Raw genomic sequence first — 18,966 nt, 5'->3', positions numbered from 1 at the left:
GGAGTTACACGTTGGAATAAACTACACTAAGTCCATAATTACCTTCCTTTGCTGATGACTGGTTGTAGTGCTTCTTTTGAATTGATCTTAATTTAGATTTAAACTCAACAAGCATTTATTAAGCACCTAACATGTGCCAGCCAGTTAGGCATGGGGTTACAAAGACAAAAAAATCCCTGTCCTCAAGAAGCTTATATTCAATTGAATCTTAGCTTCCATGCAGATGCTGTCTTTAGGGTTGATAAAAAAAAAAGATAATTCCTTTTCCCATTCTACATTATTATGATAAAAATCTTTTCATAATTTAGCTAAATTGTATGTGTAATTTTACTGATCTCACTTTGAATCATATCGAGGTTGGTCCTAAGCATATCTTTTCTTTTTTCTCTACGAGGTAAGATCCACAATGTCAGTGTTTCAATCCCAGGGTGCCAGACACGTTTGTGGAAACAGTTTTTTTTTTTAAATTTTAAGATGCTAACAACATGGAAAGGTAACATAGCTTATATGATGAACTTCTTTCATGGATTAGTTTATTAATATTATTATTAAACTGCCACTAGAATACAAGCTTCTTGAGGGAGGGATTGGTTTGCTTCTATTTTTGTATTTCCTGTACCTAGCAGGGGCCCTGCTGCATAGTAGATAATCCATAAATACTTGTTCAAGTGTGGCTATGTAATCTTCATTTGGGGGATTCAATGCCTTCACCTCCCCAAATTCAACAACCGCCTATGACAAAATGACAAAAATGTTAATTTATATGGGGAAATAAACTGCAAAGAAGAAAATCAGAATTAACATATGAAAGAAACTGGACAACAGAACATGTGAAACATAGCAACTTTACTTTGTGTGTTCACAATAATTTTAGAAAATTTTGGAGAGTCTAATTCCTTGCTTCTTTTTGGCAAGAGAAAGAACTGAATGTACACGAAATGTCTAGTTCGGAAATACGTTTAAATTAATTTGAATCAGAAGACAAAGAATGCCTCATCACTTTGAAAAATTCTTCTTTCTCTGTTCTTTTCATCTATGGAAGACAATTTTATTCAAATTAAACTTACAATATTAATAAATATTTCATTTCTTCTACTAACATTTATTTTGGAAAAGCTTCTCTTGATTGGACATGAAAAATTTGATGATTCAGAGGGGAAAACAGACTTTTAGAAGCTAAAAGGTTTCTATTTCTCTGTCCCAACACTATCAAAGATAGGTAGAGAGAGGCTTATAGAACATAACCTGTTATGTATTATCAGATAAATTCAAAATTTTAATGTTTCCTCATTATGAAACTGGGTATCTGACGTTGGAGAAGAGAATAGAAGAAAAGATGATAAAAACAAAAACAGGTCATGTGATGGGGAGGAGAAGTAAATGAATATATTTATCACAGGGGAGTATTCTAAACATTTTATTTCCATCAGCTATAGTGTTTACATTTTCCAAAATGAACATATCCTGTTCACTTGGCAATCATCATTGAGACTCCTTAGTGTACTTTCATGTCAGATTTTATATACTAATTTCTTAGATGGTTGCTGTGTGGGATTCACACTTAAAAGTATAAATTATACTAACAAATTAGATATTATCTCAGATTTATCCTATACTTTTTACACTATAGGGTTGTAAACTGTTGTAATATTCCCTAATAGTGTTGGATTTTTATTCCTAAGTGTAATTTTCATTAGAAGAAAAAAAGCAAGTATTTGTGTAAACAGTACCATGTACAATGGCGAAAGGTTAATGAATAATTTCTAAATAAAGGATATCATTTTGAATGTACACAAATTAAAATATTCTCCTACATGCTTATTCATTTTTACACTTCAAGAAACCAATGAAGACAAAATTACAAAAGGCAACTTTTTATAAGGCCACTGTGGCTAACTCTGGGTTACTAGAGTCAATACAGCAGCCACTTTTCAATTTCCGAGGTGTCTTGAGGTTAGAAGTTGATTCCACTAAGGCAAACATCAAGTAATTTCAATGTTGTCCAGCCAGATTTCACAACCACTTCTTTCAAATGTATTGTTCAGGTCGGGTTACTTCACAGCCAGGTCAGTCAAGGCATCAGAGACCTTGGTGTTGACCTGTGCTGAAATGCTTGCTGGGATGATATTCAGATAAATGTCATACTGCTGGTCCATGCCAAGATAGCTGTCACTCATGAGATAAAGTGTATAGATATACCTAAGATATAAAAATAGAACAACACTGTATATCAGCAGGTCTCAAACTTTTTGATCTCACGATCCCTTTATAGTCTTAAAAATTATTGAGTACCTCCCAAAGCGCTTTTGCTTATATAGATTATATCTATTGATACTTACCATGTTAGAAATAAAAATGTCTTAGTATTATCATGAAAACAGCTTTGAGCCCAATGACCCCCTGAATCTCAGGGGACCACACTTTGGGACTTGGAGCACACTTGGGAACTGCTGCTGCAGACCTTTCTTTTTTTCCTCGTGAGGTAACAATCTAATTCTAAATCTTTGGGAATACCGGTTACGAAGTTCATCTTACCTTCCAGATATTTCGGGAGTATAAAAAGCAACAGAGACAGAATTTCGATTTTTGATGTACCCCACTCTTTTCAAAGCAACAAGTTCTTTTTTATCTATCTCGCCTAATATCAAAAACCACCCTTCATCCTTGGATTTGGGAAATCTAGGAGCAACAGCTTTGCTGTCTTGTTTTCCCTAGGAGAGAAGAAAAAAAAAAACTAAGAGTTAATAGAGTTGGGACTTTTTTCCAGCTTTCTTCTTGGTTGTGCTTACACAGTTTACCCTCACTTCGTCTTTTGAAAATAAAATAACAACTCACATTTACATAGTGTTTTAAAGTTTGCAAGGTGCAGCCTTCACAACAATCTGTGACACAAACAGTGCCCACAGTATTATTCCCATTTTACAGATGAGGAGAGTGTGGCTATGAGAGTTTGAGTGGCTAGTTCTTGAGGCAGAACTGAAACTAGGTCTTCTGTCTATAAGGCTAGCATTTTCTGTGTGACCTTGGGCAAGTCACTTAACCTCAACTGCCCTGCCTTCCTCCCTCAAAAAAAAAAAAAACCAAAACAAAACCCAAACCCCCCAAAATGTAAGGCTAGCATCTTTTTTTTCTATTATATCATTCTGCTTCTTAAAGAATTATACTGAACAAAAGTTAGTTGGCCTCAACTTTTTCCTATTTTGTCGTCTTTGAAAAGATTTTGCTTAGGCTTCAGTCAAGATTTTCAAGGTAAAACACAGATATTTTTGTGGCTATAACTATGAAGATAGATATTTTCACTGAGGATAGGAACCCAGAGAAATGGTCTGAAGAAACAGCAACTGGAAAAGATATCTTAGTAATGGAAAATTACTGAAATAGTAAGTACACTTTTTTGGTATGTGACCATAGAGGGAAAAGAGAAGGGGAAAGGCCTAATGAACTTTCAGTATTAGTGAGAACTTCTGCTAGAAGTAGGGAACACTGTAAAATCCAGTTAGTAACTCAAAGGAGAGAAAATGGTTTTATCCTTCATGTATTGTGCTATTAAAAACAAATTCATGTGTATGAGTTTTAATATTCTTAGGGAATCAAATTAATTCAGGTTGCAGAAGCAAAGAAGAACAAAGTATTTAGGATTTCCAAGTAATTTCTGAGGTACCATATTACACATGTTGAATCGTTTGGTAAAGGACAAATGCATGTGAGGAGCAATGACTAATGTCAAAAGACTAGACCCTGTCTGCTTAAGGCTGTCTGAGAAGACAGAATTCATGAATTACACGACAGCATTAGTCATCTAAGAGATATGCGCGGTGGTGTGTGCTGGTATCTGGGGCAGAGTATTTGAGAATGGAAACTGAATACTATACCTTCTGGTGGCCCGTGTGGACTCTCTGCAAGTTGACCTGAAGCACATACTCTTGATCAGCGTGTAACTCGATCCATTTTTTGTCGTCTCGTCCGTCTGTTGCCAAAGTTGGGATGCACAGCTCGTTCTGTCCCTCGGCTGAATCCCACGAGCCTTTAATGCTCAAGTCAACATCTATCACTGGCAAATGAGACAAGAAATTCCAAGCCTAAAAAAAAAAAGAACAAACATGAAAGCCCTGTCAATGAAAACTGGATGATCAACTAGAAAATATTGTGTCCTGTTTTCTGAAAGCTTTATTAACATAATGAAGAGGATACATATACTTTGGGGTCATTATCTGAATATGTGATCTTCTTACTGCTAACATTCCCTAGTCAAACAGCGTGGCAAAATATGCTGGGTTTTAAAATATTTTTGGAATTGTGTGTCCTGACACTCCTCTAACTTCTACAGCACAAGGCAAATCTTGGGGGTAAGAATTCAGGAACCTATCACCCAACCTGAAAAATGCTCATAAAATAAGCCAGAAGCATAAAGTGTTATTTTTAGTTTAGTAGCAATCACTGAATACTGATGATCTGTAATTTTTTTAAGGCTCACTGGCAATGAAAATAAATTTTTCTGGAATTGATTTTAGTTTTCTGAAAGGAAAACATTTCATGGTGCCACCTGCTTGCTCTAGAAAAATATTCTGAGAAAGCCAACAATGATGGTACATGTCAAGGCAATGGACAGCAGTGAACTTCGATGGTTTCATCCTTGCTTTTTTAATTGAAAGATAGCCGTGGGAAATGAGGTTCCAATTCCCATGTGAAAAGACATTGCAAAAGGGCCCAAAAGCAATTTTATAATTAATTGCTGTCTTGGTTTCACAATATTTACTGTAATGGTGGTGCCAATGTCCCAATAAAACTTTTGTATAATGACGACTTTAACAGTTAATATCCTAGGATATGTGGAAAAATTCTTTTTAGTTTTTCCTACAAATTTCCTTATAGACTCTGACTTCCTTTTCTGAGATTTTTTAGTGCTTATAAGTACGTCCAATTGAAATGAAGTAGCTTGATGAACCAAACTACCCTTTACAAGTAATCCAAAAAAATGTAAACCCAAGTACCAGTTTTCAGAATCATTTTATGTTTCAGTTTCTAGTCCTATGGTTAGGTTTGGCCAATCTGAAATTATGACTTATACCATATATTAAAGTGAAATGATCATGACCTTGAAGCAGCCACCCATGCTGTGCTTCTGGGTTGACAATGACAGGAAGGCACCTGCACCATACCAGTCACTGAGTGGAGACCAAAACCAGTTGGCGAGAGTTGTTCTAAGAGTGTCCAAAGTGGGAAACGGAGCATGAAGATACATAAATACACACATTCCTGTGTGAAATATTTAATGTTGTGAGGCAAAGCAAAGGCATTTTCTATAGAAAGTGAGATTTCACCTTTTCCCTTCTACTTGTGCCATTAAATCAGGCACCAAGATGACAACTCCCATTTCTAGCTTGGTGGGATACTATTTCACAAAGGCAGAATAAAATTAGATTTTGTCAGTACAAGCTTTAAACCTTTATACAATTCATGTTTTTGGACATACAAAGCATACATATGCTTATTTGTGTGTGTGTATACATGTGTGTATATATGTCTTATACACACATATATTTTCATGTATATAAAACATGAGCTATTTTTGAAGAAACTGCTAAGACATTTCAATACCAGCCAAACATATTTATCTGAGGATTAATCTTCATCTATTGAATCAGGCGAGAACACTGCCGTGCATACAATTATTTAATTAGCAACCAAATCCTCTGCCAGTCAGCAGTCGTTCCAGGCATACTGATGGGGCAGTAGATGCAAATCTCACAGTCGTACTGCTTTTTCTCATTACTACTGCAATTAGCACTTAAATTGATGCTTTAAACATACTAATTTCTGGAATAATTCAGGATTTGTATGTTACCTGGGATTGCCTCACAGCAGAGACGACACCAGATTGCTCTGCAAATTGAAGCACTTTTGAGCCAAATAACCATCATCATATCAGACAGAGCCAATTTGCATTTGGTTTTAAAGATAACAGAATGGCAATTTATGCAAATAAATTAAGTAAGTTTACTTCTGAGTTCTCCCTGAACTAATTATAACAATGTTCTAATTTTTCATCACATCTAAAACTTGGACTGAAATCAATGTATGTTATGTTAGAAATCTGTTGTTGTTAAAAGAAGACTTGTTTTGATTTAAATAAATTGTTTTTATTCAAAATTTTGATGGTAATTTAGTTAGAATACAGACATTTATTATGGATATTAAATTTTTTTTGGGTGCCAGTTTTGGGTTCAACAGAAACTGAACAGTCACTCCTAGATTTTTACTTTTCACGACCCAAGCACAAAAATAACTTCTTAAAAAAACCCACCAACACACTTGGTTCTAAGGTTTTCCTTCCTTCATATCTATATTTGCAATATGTCAATCATATTATGAATACTGAATGTTTATTTTGGGACATTTTGGATGAAAAATTGTTGAAGAAATAAAAGCCTGTGATACGCAAAGTCTTTCTCGACAATATGTAGTTTTTGCCTTCCCAGAAAGGAGCATGAAGAGATGACTCATATAGTCTTTCAACAGAAAACAAATTCACCTTCTTACAAACATCACACTGTGAGCAAATACTAAGTTTCATTAAAAAAATTTTTTATGTTCTAGGAGCACTGATATACATAAAGTCTCTAACCTGTAAAGTAACACATAAAGTCTAAAACCATTGCTAAAAGAAAAAAAAACCCCTACCCCTACCATCATCAAAATCAAATGAACACTGAAACTGGAAAAGTGCTGATTATGCTAAAAGTTGGTTTCTGCTTCCCAGGTGGCTCGGAAGTCAAAATAACACAAATTACATAAGAAACATAGGATAAATTAGTGGTTATTAGAAATAAAGAAAAATAACAGCAACATACTGTAAGAAGGGCAAGAAAATGTATTTGAAAGAAAAAAAGGGAAAGAAAAAAAGGTTCTGAAAAGTTCTCATGTCACTCCATCCTCCCGTCCCCATGTAGAACACTAAACTATTCTGGAAAGACTGATTTAAGCTATTAACTACAACTTTCCTTGGCAATGATATCCTAGTAATGAACACCACATATGACTGAGGACATTCTCACTGACACCACTGTGTTATTTTGGAAGGAGTGCAAAGCCATTCTTACAATTGCTTCTACTCTTCAGCCACAGCACACACAGGGAAGGGATTGTTACCTGTGTCACTTGTGTAGTATGAAGTTCTCCATCCACAATGGAATTGAATATTTTCTCTTTTCCTTCACAAGCAGCAATTAATTCAGGAAGGCACTCGATGGCACCTTGGTAACCTCCAGGTGGACCCTTTCTTTTTCCTTGGTTCCATTTCCTGTGAATATGACCACAATGATTACAACATAATAATTCTAGATCACCATAAATGAATATTATCTGACAAAGAACTTGTTTTATTCAACAATAATCCACAAACAGTTATTAAGCACTTACTATGCAGGCCAGATACTGTGATAAGCACAGGAGATGCAAAGGAAGGCAAGAAGTTCAAGTGTGGGAAGGAAATCATGCTAACAACTGCGTACATATGAAATATAGACAGAATAGGTGGAAGCATGCTATAAGACCACTGTATTATTTTTCACAGAAAATTATACTTCAAAGTTCTGAGACTTAGCGAAGAAGGCTGACTACCAGGTGATGAATATTTTCAGCCACAGCAATTCATGAAGATTGTCGACGAAGGCACATGGAAGGGAGAACATGTGCCACTGAAATTATGATCCTTGAAGTACTAAAGCAAGCCATTTCAAAGGCACTTGACTCCTGAAGTTATAAAGTTATAAAACAACTGCTGACTAGGCTATAACTACAGTAAAAACTACAACTCAGTAAATATTTGTGGTCAATGAATGAGTTTGTTGGGAAGTTTCTTTCTGGGTACAAGTTCAATACTTCTGGATGTGCGCTAACTCTTTCAAGCTATTTAACAGAATTACCACTACCTGGGGCTAGCATTTTTTAATGGTCACAAATGGACCTCTTCAATATGATTATTTGACTAAAATCTTTAGAAAACACAAAATTAAAAATGTACCATGGGAATCTCTGGGTCAGTAACAGTAATACCAAGAGTTTAGGACATACAAATCCCACTTGTTTAGGACAAACAAATCCTACTGTTTGTTTACATAACGAGCAACAAATGGAATAGTACCAATATTGTACCATTATGCAAATCTGGGGGTGAAGGGGATTTTTGTTGGGAAGAGGGGAATTGGACCCATGAATCCTTGTTATGGAGAACTTTCAGTCAAGAAACTCCCTCTATCAATGCAGGTTGGTTCCTCTAATCTAAGACAGCTGCCTAAGACACAGAGGTTAAGTGACTTGCCCATGGACATGCAGCCAGTACATGATAGAATTGTGAGACATGAAAACAGGTTTTCTTTACTCTGAAGCTGGCTTTATCTCTACCATGTTACACTGCCCATTGCTATGAGATATAATAATAATAGCTAGTACTTACACAGAGTTTTGAGGTGTGTGAAACTCTTTACAAATGTTATCTCATTTTATCCTTATAATAATCATGGGAAGTTATCATCAGTTCCATTTCACAAATGAGGAAACTGAGGCAGAAGGAGGTTAAGTGACTTGTCCAGGACCGCATAGCTAATAACGGTCTGAGGCTGGATTTGAACTCAGTTCTTCCTGAATCCAGGTCTAATGCTTTCTCCACTGTGCCACCTACCTATTGCCACCATAGCTGCCGCTGCCACCACTGCCATTGCTGCCGCCGCCACCACCACCACGACCACCACCACCACCACAATTATGACCTCTTCTTACATTTGCCATTGATATACATGTGATCTCAGTGTTAAGTTCTATAATACTAGTATAAACTCTTTTTCAAATGTGACTAAAACTGGTAAGGTTTTGGGGGTGCTGGGACCACGAGAACGCCAAGGCAAAGTTACCTGGAATGAATTCACACGATCAAGCTATCTCTTCATCAAGTGGCAAAAAGTTTACTTTTTTTTTTTGGAGGGTGGAAGGCAGGGCAATTGGAGTTAGGTATCTTGCCCAAGGTCACACAGCTAGTAAGTGTGTCAAGTGTCTGAGGCTAGGTTTGAACTCAGGTCCTCCTGACTCCAGGGCTGGTTCTCTATTCACTTCACCACCTAGCTGCCCCACAAAAGTTTATTGTAATGTTTTAGCAAAAGTGGGCAAGAGTCCTTAGAGAACCTGTGAGATAGTGAGGATGGTGCTGGGGCTCATATGGGAAAGGAATGTCAGGGATGCTAATTCAGTAATCTAGGAGTCCAGGTGTCTTTGGGAGCTATGGATGGGAAAGTGTAGGGAGTATATCAGACATTGAAGGAGTTGTCAGAGGCATGGACCTTGGGTATGTGGCTCAAGGCAGAGTCCTCGGGCTAGCCAGGGACAAAAATCCTTGGGTCAGGCACCCCTCTGTCTGTTCTGATAAGAGAATGTCTTCTGCAACAAGGGAAAATTTTCTCACAAGACAGGGTCCTGCTGAAAAATGGGAGGCTTTCAGAGACATGATCTTAGGTTTGGGGCCTGAATACCCCTTCAAAACCACTCTGCTGTTGATGTGCAATCTTACTCAGCTTAACAGAGTTTTAGGGTGGCCTTGGAATAGTCATGGACCAGTTCTCAGTTCCTGAATATCTGTTAAGGAATGTTAATGGCTCCCTTGAACTTGTCACACAATGTCTCATGGACTTGTGATACTGTTTTTGGTTAACAAGTCTTAACTGATAAAATTAGGTTATCCTGGATGCCAATGCATTTAACAACATGAGCTTAAAAGCAAGACATTTTAGTAGTCCTAAAGAGTAATCTATTAAGAAGAACTTTTCATCCAATTTTATATATGGAAAAATGGAGGTGTGAAGAGGTTAAAATCAGATCAAGTTAAGTAAACAAGCAATTACTAAATGCATACCATGTGCTAGGCACTGTGCTAAGTGAAGAGGAGACAAAGAAAGGCAAAAAAACAGTCCCTGCTCTCAAGTTGCTCAGTCTAAAGGAGGAGATAATATATAAACAAATATGTATGAAAAGACAGATACAGAGTAAATTGGAGATGATCTCTGAGGGAAAGTGCTAAGATCAAGGAGGAACGTGAAGGGCTTCCTGCACAAAGTGGAACTTGAAGGAAGCCAGAAAAGCCTGGAGGCAGAGATCAGGTAAGAAGTGGGGACAGAATCCTAAAATCGATGTTAGAGCCTCAGTCACAAGCACCAAAAGGGATCTTTTTAATTGAAGCAAAGGCACAATCTAAAATACAATGTGAAATTTAGGTGCCCGAGTACTAATCTTAAGTGCTATGAAGAAAATCAATGATTGACTAAGGCATTAAGCATAAACAAATAAAATAATTCTGTACCTGAAAAGATGAAGATGGTGCTGCTCTATGTTTGGCAGTGTAAGAAGAGAAGAGTCATTTATCCATCGACCCTGGATTACCATCTGAATCAGACTGGTGATATTCAGGGCAGTTACCAACCAGCCTTGGTTTGCTGCAACATCCAACATTGCCTAGGAAAGTAAAATACATACATCACAAAAGTAATATTACACCTTACCCTTGTGTCTAAACACAAAAACCTTTTGAATTTGTTGCTGGTCTCTTCATTTTTCACTGTGTGGCTGAATTACACTATAAGAGCCAAGCTTCAAATTAGAGCTTTGTGGAAGAAGGATGAGACATTTTCTGCAGGGCCCGTAAGGAGAAATGGGGGAAGCTAATGAAGGAAAAAAACTTCCTAACAAAATGGAATGGGCTGCTTCAATGGATTTTCCCCCACTGGAGGTATTTAAACAAGGGCTGGATGACAGGTTGGTCAAGGATGCTATGGAAGGAATTCTTATTTAGATATGGGTTGGACTATATGGTCTCTAAGGTTGCTTCCAGTTCTGGGATTCTGTGAAATACTTATGAAATACCTATTAAGGCACTGATGCCTGTTCTTTTGGATGACACTAAAGAGGTGACATAAGGACTATTAATATTAAATAAAAGATGTAACATTGCTCAGTAGCAACATGGTAGACTTTAAAAATGCACAGTATTTAGTATACTAATGTTGTACATATTTTCTGTTGCTATGGAGACATTTGGCTAGAATGGACTGATTTAAAATAATAAACAGAATTTTAAAAAAATCCTTACTCCCAGTTCAACATTAGGAAAACAATCGACATAATCATATTAAAAACCAAAACATCCACAAACTCATGATCATCTGAAGAGATGTGGAAAAAGCCTATGACAAAGTGAGTCATTCTTTTATGCTAAAAACCCTACAAAGTATAGGTATAAAAGGACTTTTTAAAAAATATCATACAGAGTAGATATCTAAAACCAAAAGGAAGCATCATTATGTGATGTGTTATGTGTTAGAACCTTTCCCAACAAATATGGAAGTGAAAGCAAGCATGTCCCCTCTCCCTGCTATTATTTGAAATAGTTTTGGAAATGCCAGAAGCAGCAATAAGATAAAATAAAGACATAAAAGGCATAAGATAGGAAGGAGGAGATTTTAAAACTAAACTGATCTGATGATGAAATGATATTTTTAGAAAATCCCAGGTTGAAAATAAAATCTCAAAAATCAAAAGCATTTCTATATAATAATAACAAAACCAAAGAAACAAAAATACAAAGGAAAATCCAATTCCAAATAACTAGAAAATGAGTAAAACACCTGGGGATCAACCTGCTAAAACATACAAAAAACTTGTAGAGATTCAGTTATAAAGTAATCCATAAAGAAATAAAGAACAAGTTAAATAGCTGGATAAATGTACAGTGCTCATGGCTATCCCATGCCATTATAATAAAAATGATAATATATCCAAAGTTAATTTATACTTTTTAAATGAAATATTATTGTACTGTAATAAACTATATGATGAATACAGAGAAGGCCAGATTTACATGAACTGATGCAGAGTGAAGTAAGCAGAACCAAGAAAACAATACACCAATAACTACAACAATATAAATAAGAACCATTCACCAAAAAATCAAAAGTGAATATAATAATATTATAAAGATCAATCATGACTTGAATGAAGAGATATGAGAAGACAGCCCCAACTTAGCCCTTCAATTACACATTACATGTTTTGCACATGCATTTTTTTCAACATCAGTTGCACTAATTCCACCCCCACCCCTTTAAAAACATTATTAGTTATATGAGATAGTTGGCTGGGGGGTTGGGGGGAAGCACAGAAAAGATACTGGGAATTACTATCATGATGTAAGAAACAGAGGACATTACCAAAAACAAACTTATTGGCTTTCAACAATAATATTTTGAAAAATAAATTATTTTTCATGAAAGTTAAGTTCAAATTAAGAAAAAAAATCTTTAAAGAGTAATCTTGGTATAGTCTTTTAAACTTAGTATCAATGATAGCAAGAAGATAAGAAACTTTTAGGTTCCCCCCCAGAAAACATATCCCTATTTTTTTCATTGTAAATGACATTATCCAAGATCTTAAAAAAGTACAAACCTGTAATACTTCTAACTCATTTTATATATGCTGCTAGTAGAAAGATGAGGAACTACGTATATTACTCTATATATTTAATCAAATGTTTTATGGACAAACAAAAGGCTGCATTTACTTAAGGCAAAACTAAACAATGAAATCTTCTTTAAACAAAAGAGTTGTTTATACAGGCAAATCCATTTCAATTAAATTAGACTGATTCTGGAAAGATGCTGCCATAAAGACATATGAGTTAGTATGAGTCATGGGTAGACACCCATATTACATTAGTAGCCTACAATGTGATTTTAATAGATTTGGGGCATTCAGAGTTGAGAGTAGCAGGGATTAGAGGTACCCAGTAAATGCTTAAAATGTCATTTTAATTGTAATCGTTTCATCTATTCATGAACATATTACTAAAATGCACATTTGTATTAACATGTATAGAATAAAGAATTTTAGAAATACTTTTCTGGTAGTTTAAAATTGTTGAACAAAAACTACAAATGTAACTAATTATGACTACATTTCTGTCCTTCTGAACTATGTTCGATAAATAATTACCAAATCATTTATTTTAATTTTTCTCTTGTTTCTTTCCAATTAAAGAAGTACGTTATAATCCACTGAAAATAATTTTGCATGATCTTAATTTTCTCAACAAGTGGTCAAATCTATAGCTGCCATATATTGTTGTACACAATAGAAGAATGGCCTCAAGAAACCATTTACTTTTATAAAAGCTATCCACCTGTGTAGTCTGCTTACACAGCCATATAGTAGAATGGACTGCTGTTTCTTGGTTTCTGCTTATTGAATTGCAATGGAAAAAATCTTTGCTGACTAGCAAAGGTATGGACAGAATAATTTTTGGAACCAATGACTTTATAGGTCTGCTTGTAGTACAGCCTATAAGAAGGCATTCCTCTAAATATAATGGAAAGATGTATGTTTTAAAATCTAGGGATAATTCAAATCTTACACCCCTCCCATACCCCTGCTGAGTTGATTGAAATCCATCAGTTTTACATGAAGAAAATGGAATGAATCAAGGCAAACTCATATCCATGATGAACAGGATCATATCCTATTCAGACAAATCTGCTAGACAGTGCTAAAGTAAGAGAAAGGGAGGAGATAAATGAGTAATTACACCCAATGAAGCATCATTATTTATAAAATTGTACTCTAAAGTAATTTTAGTGATCTCAGTTTTGATGCTGGATTATAATTTGGTTGGAAATTGCGCCATACTGACAGCTTGCACACAAGCAGAGCTGGCTAAAACATCTGTTTTTAACTTTGAAGTTTTCCCGATGAAGCTGAAGGTTTTCACAAAATTTATAGCATTTCTCAATAATTTTCCCTAGTAAAATCCAGATGTGAGACAGCAAGAAATAATGCTAAGTAACTGCTTACATGAAGTAAATGAAATCAAAAGGCACAGAATGAATTGGAAACTTTTTACTTTCTTTTCTTTTCACAAAAAGAAAGACCAAGTATCTATGGTGACAAGAGCATAGTGTACATGTCTAGGGAAGTAATGGGAGATCAGGTTGGGGGTCAGATCACATTGAGCCTTCATTTTCAAGCTAGTCTAGCCTGCATTCAGTGGATGACAAAGAATCACAAAGTTTTTTGTGCAAAGCAATAGTTAAGTAACAGAGGCTATACTGAGAACAGGTAGTTTGCAGTAAGTGTCAGAGGCAGGATTTGAATTCAGATTTTCCTGACTCCAAGTCTGACTATCCAATGAGCCACATAGCTAGTTACCTAACTTAATTTGCCAAGTGGTATGTTGGATGGTTTGGAACGACAGTGAGACAAAGTGGGAGAAACCAAGTCATTTATTCATCCAATAAATACTTATATAGTATATATATATATATATATATATATATATACACATATATAATAAATATTATGTGCAAAGCATGGTGTGCTAGATACTGTTAAGAAGCTATTGCAGTAGGCCAGGCGAAAAATAATGAGAAACTGGATTATGGTGGTAGTAGCAGGGAATGAATGAGAAACATAAAGGGAGAACTGACAAAACTTGGTAACTGAATGGAGCTAGATAAGTAAAGGGGTAAAAGATAGATCCCAGGTGTTGACCTCAGATTACTGGGAGGATGGTGGTACCATTAAAAGAAACAAAGTGCTAGATCTGGAACCAGAGGATTTGGGTTCGAGTCTTGGTTCTGTCATTTGTTCCTTCACTTTACCTCTCTGTGCACAGTTTCCATACCTATATAATGAGGACTCGGTCCTTTTCAACTTCAAATCTGTGATCCTGTGTTCCTAATTGGTTTGTCTCTTCTTCCACAAGCTGACAAATTAGCCTATGTGACTGTCAATTTCAGTGGATTCAGCTTCTAGTATCAAAGATAGCCCAGTTTTTAAAGTCCTCTATAATCTGGCTCCCATCTGCTTTTCTAGACTTACTTCATTTTAATTCTCTTCCCATTTTCTATGTTCTAGCTGGACTGCACTAGGTTCTTAACAGAACCTAACTGGATAGCTTCCATTTCTGTGCCTCCACAGAGGTGGTCTCTCATGGCCATTATGCATACTTTCTTTAATCTGTGCCTCATAGAACATCTAACTTCTGTTAAGGCTCAACAAAGGTGCCACCTCACAGAGAAAACCTCTCCTGATGACAATGTTCCTGCCACATAATAAGGAATAAATTTTGCTCATTCACTGTCTATCTATCTCCTTAACTGTTAGTTTGTTAGTGTTCTCAAATTATCTTATATTTACTTTTAGCGTATACGTTGTTACCTTCCCCCCACTCCTGCCCCCCCTGCCACCATGTAAGTTCCTTCAGGGCAGAGCTATTTCATTTTTATCTTTGTGTCTTTAGAATCTATGCACAATGCCTTGCATTTAACAGGTGCTTGACAAATGACTGTTAGATTTAAATGAATGACCTTTCCTCTTTTGAAGACCATGAAATAACTACTCTATTTTTCTGTCTTCATCGCTATCATCTGCTAACTTCCAGAGGTCAGTGCCTCCTGAATTTCTTTTATGACTTTAGTACTAAATCTTCATTCGATTTTACATGATTTGTTCAGTAGTACCACCACTTACCTAGTCTCCTATGTTCAAAATCTTCCTATTATCTTTAATGTCTTCTTCCTTCTCATATTTAACCAATGACTTAGTTCTGGCAATTCTACTTCCACAATCGTTCTTGCATCTCTATTTTTTTTTTATCCCTGGTGCCATGCCAGGCTTACTGCAATAGCCTCCTCATAGATTTTTTTCTGTTTCTAGTTTATCTTGCACATCACTGCCAAACTGGTCATAAACTGTATAGATCTGGATGCATCACTCCTCTGCTCAAAACTTTTCAACAACTCCCTCTTTATTGCCTATTGAGTAAAGTTCAAGTGTCTGCAGCTGGCATTCAAGACCCTTCACAACTTGCTGCCACCTTAACTCCAGCTTTATCTCATACCATACTCACTGCCAATAAATAATAATAATAATAATATAAACAATAAAGTAATAATGATGATAACAGAGGATTTATGTGAGAAGCATAAACCAGAGGAGAATGCTAATCGATGAGATCATAGTTCTATGAAAGAAGCCTATAAGAGAGCTATTAACATGTCCCTTTCTTTCCTGCCTGGTTTTGATCTTGCTTTTCCCTCTATTTATGCTGCTACCATTTTCCCTTCTTAGCCTATGGGATTCTAACCTTTACTTGAAAACTAACTAAAATACTACCCCTTCTTGGAAGGCTTCCTTAACTGCTCTAGTTGGTAAAGAACTATCTTCCCTCATATCTCTCTTAGTATTTGTTTATAACTCTCATGCATTTCTTTGATGGAACTGTGATCTCTTCAGTGGACATCATCCCCTTTTGATACCTAATGTAACTTCATGTCTTCTCATCTTGTTGACTCTTTTTTATGTTTTTTGCATTAATTCTCCAAAGAAGGTATGGTTCTTTTAACATTTTGTCAGTACCACAGAGTTGCACTCAGGCTATCTATTTGTTACTGCAGTATGCTTTGTAATTATCACATGCATTTTCATTGTTCTTTTGGAGGCTTTTAACTTGGTTCTTAAGATTTTATGGTATTTCCTGATTGACAGTCATGTGGAATCATCGGTAGAATTATTATGTTAAAAGATGGGCTTTTTTTTTTTATTAGCAGTAAACAGTGAACAATTTCTCAAATGTGACCTAGTTCCCAATACCCACCACTTTTGGTTCAGTTCGCTGTTTATCTGCAAGGGCAGGATGATATAGGAAAATGAGTTAAAAGGCTTGGGTTCAAATCTACCTCTATTTACTATATTTGTAATCTTGAAGAAATTCTCTGAAGGCCTCAGTTTCTTTATTTGTAAAGCAAGGCAGCTGGACTACAACATCTCTAATATATCCAAGATATGCATACCAAGGGATAAAGTAAATAGACTCTTGTAAGCCATCATCTAGAAAACATTTTTTTTCATCCACATTGCTAGTGTGGGTGGTTAGACTGCTGTCTTTCAAATGAGGATCTTAATGACAAGGTGTAATGCTCTGGGGATATATAAAATCAACACAATGTTATTTGCAAACTAGACCAATTAGCTAACTCTGTCATAAACAGAAAATCCCTCTTCTATTTAAACTCTGCATTGGGCATACTACATGACACTGTCACATACTTTACTTCAGCATGTCTCCCTGTTTTACGTTTTGCTTGATATTGATATTCAGCACATAACTGAACAAAGTTAATTTTAATGGTAACAGCTCTGGAAGGCTCTTATGCAACTACACAGATGAGTGGGAGGTACTTTATCTGAGGAGGGTCTTTTAGGTAACACTTTCTTTACAAAGCAAAACACTTGCTTGAAATCATTAAACAACAAACACTATGGGATCATCTATCTTCCTTATCTTTCAGTCAGTTGCGACTGTAAAAATTAGTTTTGCTCTAAGAAATTATACTGGAAAGTCTGTTTCACTTTCAAGATTTCTTCAAGACTATCCTTATTTCCTTGAATAGAACATTTTCTGTTCTTCACAACTGAGTGAAAACACATGAGTAGGCATCTGCTGATGTCTTTCTGTACATCACCACCTCTACTCCTGCCTTTCGGTAAAAGTATGGTCCATGAATATTTCCATTCTTTTGGACATTTTATTCTCTCTTGTCTTGAGTTCCTTAATATTGTTTTACCATAACAGATTTCTTCTACACGTATCTCATCAGATCTAGTGCCTTTTCTTGACTTAATTTTCTCAAGGGCCTTTACTACTCTCTCAGATACTGAGGTAGCATAATCCAAATGTGGTCATTCCACTGCTGTTGATGAGAACAACATACATACCCACCTCCATGCCCCCATACAACTCGTATATTATAGCAATAATGGTAGATCTGGTCCATTTCACATCTATCTGTTGTTCTCTCCCTGCTCCCTCCAGTTTTACTTACAGATGGCTCTCCTGATGATCTGACTTAGCTAGGCCCATGCCCATTTTTCTGTGGATTCATTTTCCATTTAAATGCTTTCATCTGTTGTTTTGTATATCTAATTTATTTATTTTGAGGACATGTGAGGTAATACAGTCTGTCATCTTTCTCTAATCTCCTCCATAGGGTTTTATGAGTGAGGTTAAAACTTTAAGTCAGTCTTGCTCTTGGCTGCCTGATCTCTTCACATGACAAAGATGTCAAGTGTTGTCAACTGAGGTAGTTTCTTGGATCTTTTGGTCATCTTCTTGTGGTGGCTGCTTTGTGTTGCTTAAATCTCCTCTAAAAATGGTGATGGACTTAATTTACCTGAATAAGTTTGTTGAGCTCTAAAGGTATGAGGCATTTTCATCCTTTCTCCTAATTTAATATTGGTTTTGCTTTATCCAGCTGATGATATGATTGTACAAAGACATTTGATGTTAAAATGTCTGCCATGTTAGAAATTGGTTATTTCCAGTTTTTAAAGATAAGGTCAATTTCAATTTTTTTTGGCAATATCCATATCCAGTCAACTGCAGAAAATGCAGGGAAGTCAGTTGACAAAAAGGGCCTGATGGAAGGGGAGGTAAGATGAATGGCTGTCAGGATGGGCAGGGCTAATCTGAAAGTATGGAGGTGTAGTCTTTGCTTAGGGTTTGGAAGTGTGGATACAATGAATGTTATCTGTGCTATCCATGTTTCTTGGGTTGAGAGGAATTCCAGAAGCATTTAACTGATAAGGGAGGAGAAGAGATGAGTAAGGGGAATTTTGTTAGTAGAGAAGCTTATGGAATAAAGCAACTACGATATTTTGAGCAGAACGTTTATGAGGCGATATGTTTGTGTGAATACAAATGCCAAAATGCTGGGCTTTGGTTTGGGGTGTGTGTGTGTGTGTGTGTGTGTGTGTGTGTGTGTGTGTGTCTGTGTGTCTGTGTGTGTCTGTCTGTCTGTCTGTCTCTCTACTGGGCATTGGTAGAACAGGATCATACTGATGGGCTTTCAATATGCTACCTCAGGTTCTGAGCTT

General features: G+C 36.1%; 1 protein-coding gene across 1 annotated transcript in view; it reads right to left on the bottom strand.

Moving 5' to 3' along the window:
- Positions 1-827: 827 nt before the first annotated feature.
- The window catches only part of ASCC3 (activating signal cointegrator 1 complex subunit 3), a 399,622-nt gene continuing 381,483 nt past the window's right edge, over positions 828-18,966 (bottom strand). Inside the window, exons 38-42 of the mRNA XM_036767945.1 lie at positions 10,346-10,497; positions 7,150-7,300; positions 3,873-4,079; positions 2,536-2,711; positions 828-2,199 (exon numbers count right to left, since the gene is read on the bottom strand). Coding sequence (XP_036623840.1) covers positions 2,052-2,199; positions 2,536-2,711; positions 3,873-4,079; positions 7,150-7,300; positions 10,346-10,497 — 834 coding nt within the window. The 3' untranslated portion in view covers positions 828-2,051. The remainder of the gene's footprint in view (positions 2,200-2,535; positions 2,712-3,872; positions 4,080-7,149; positions 7,301-10,345; positions 10,498-18,966) is intronic.

Source organism: Trichosurus vulpecula, chromosome 7 (genome assembly GCF_011100635.1).
Source record: "Trichosurus vulpecula isolate mTriVul1 chromosome 7, mTriVul1.pri, whole genome shotgun sequence".
Classification (NCBI taxonomy): Eukaryota; Metazoa; Chordata; class Mammalia; order Diprotodontia; family Phalangeridae; genus Trichosurus; species Trichosurus vulpecula.
The sequence above is the reverse complement of the archived record's forward strand: the minus strand, read 5'-3'. Positions and strand labels throughout refer to the sequence as shown.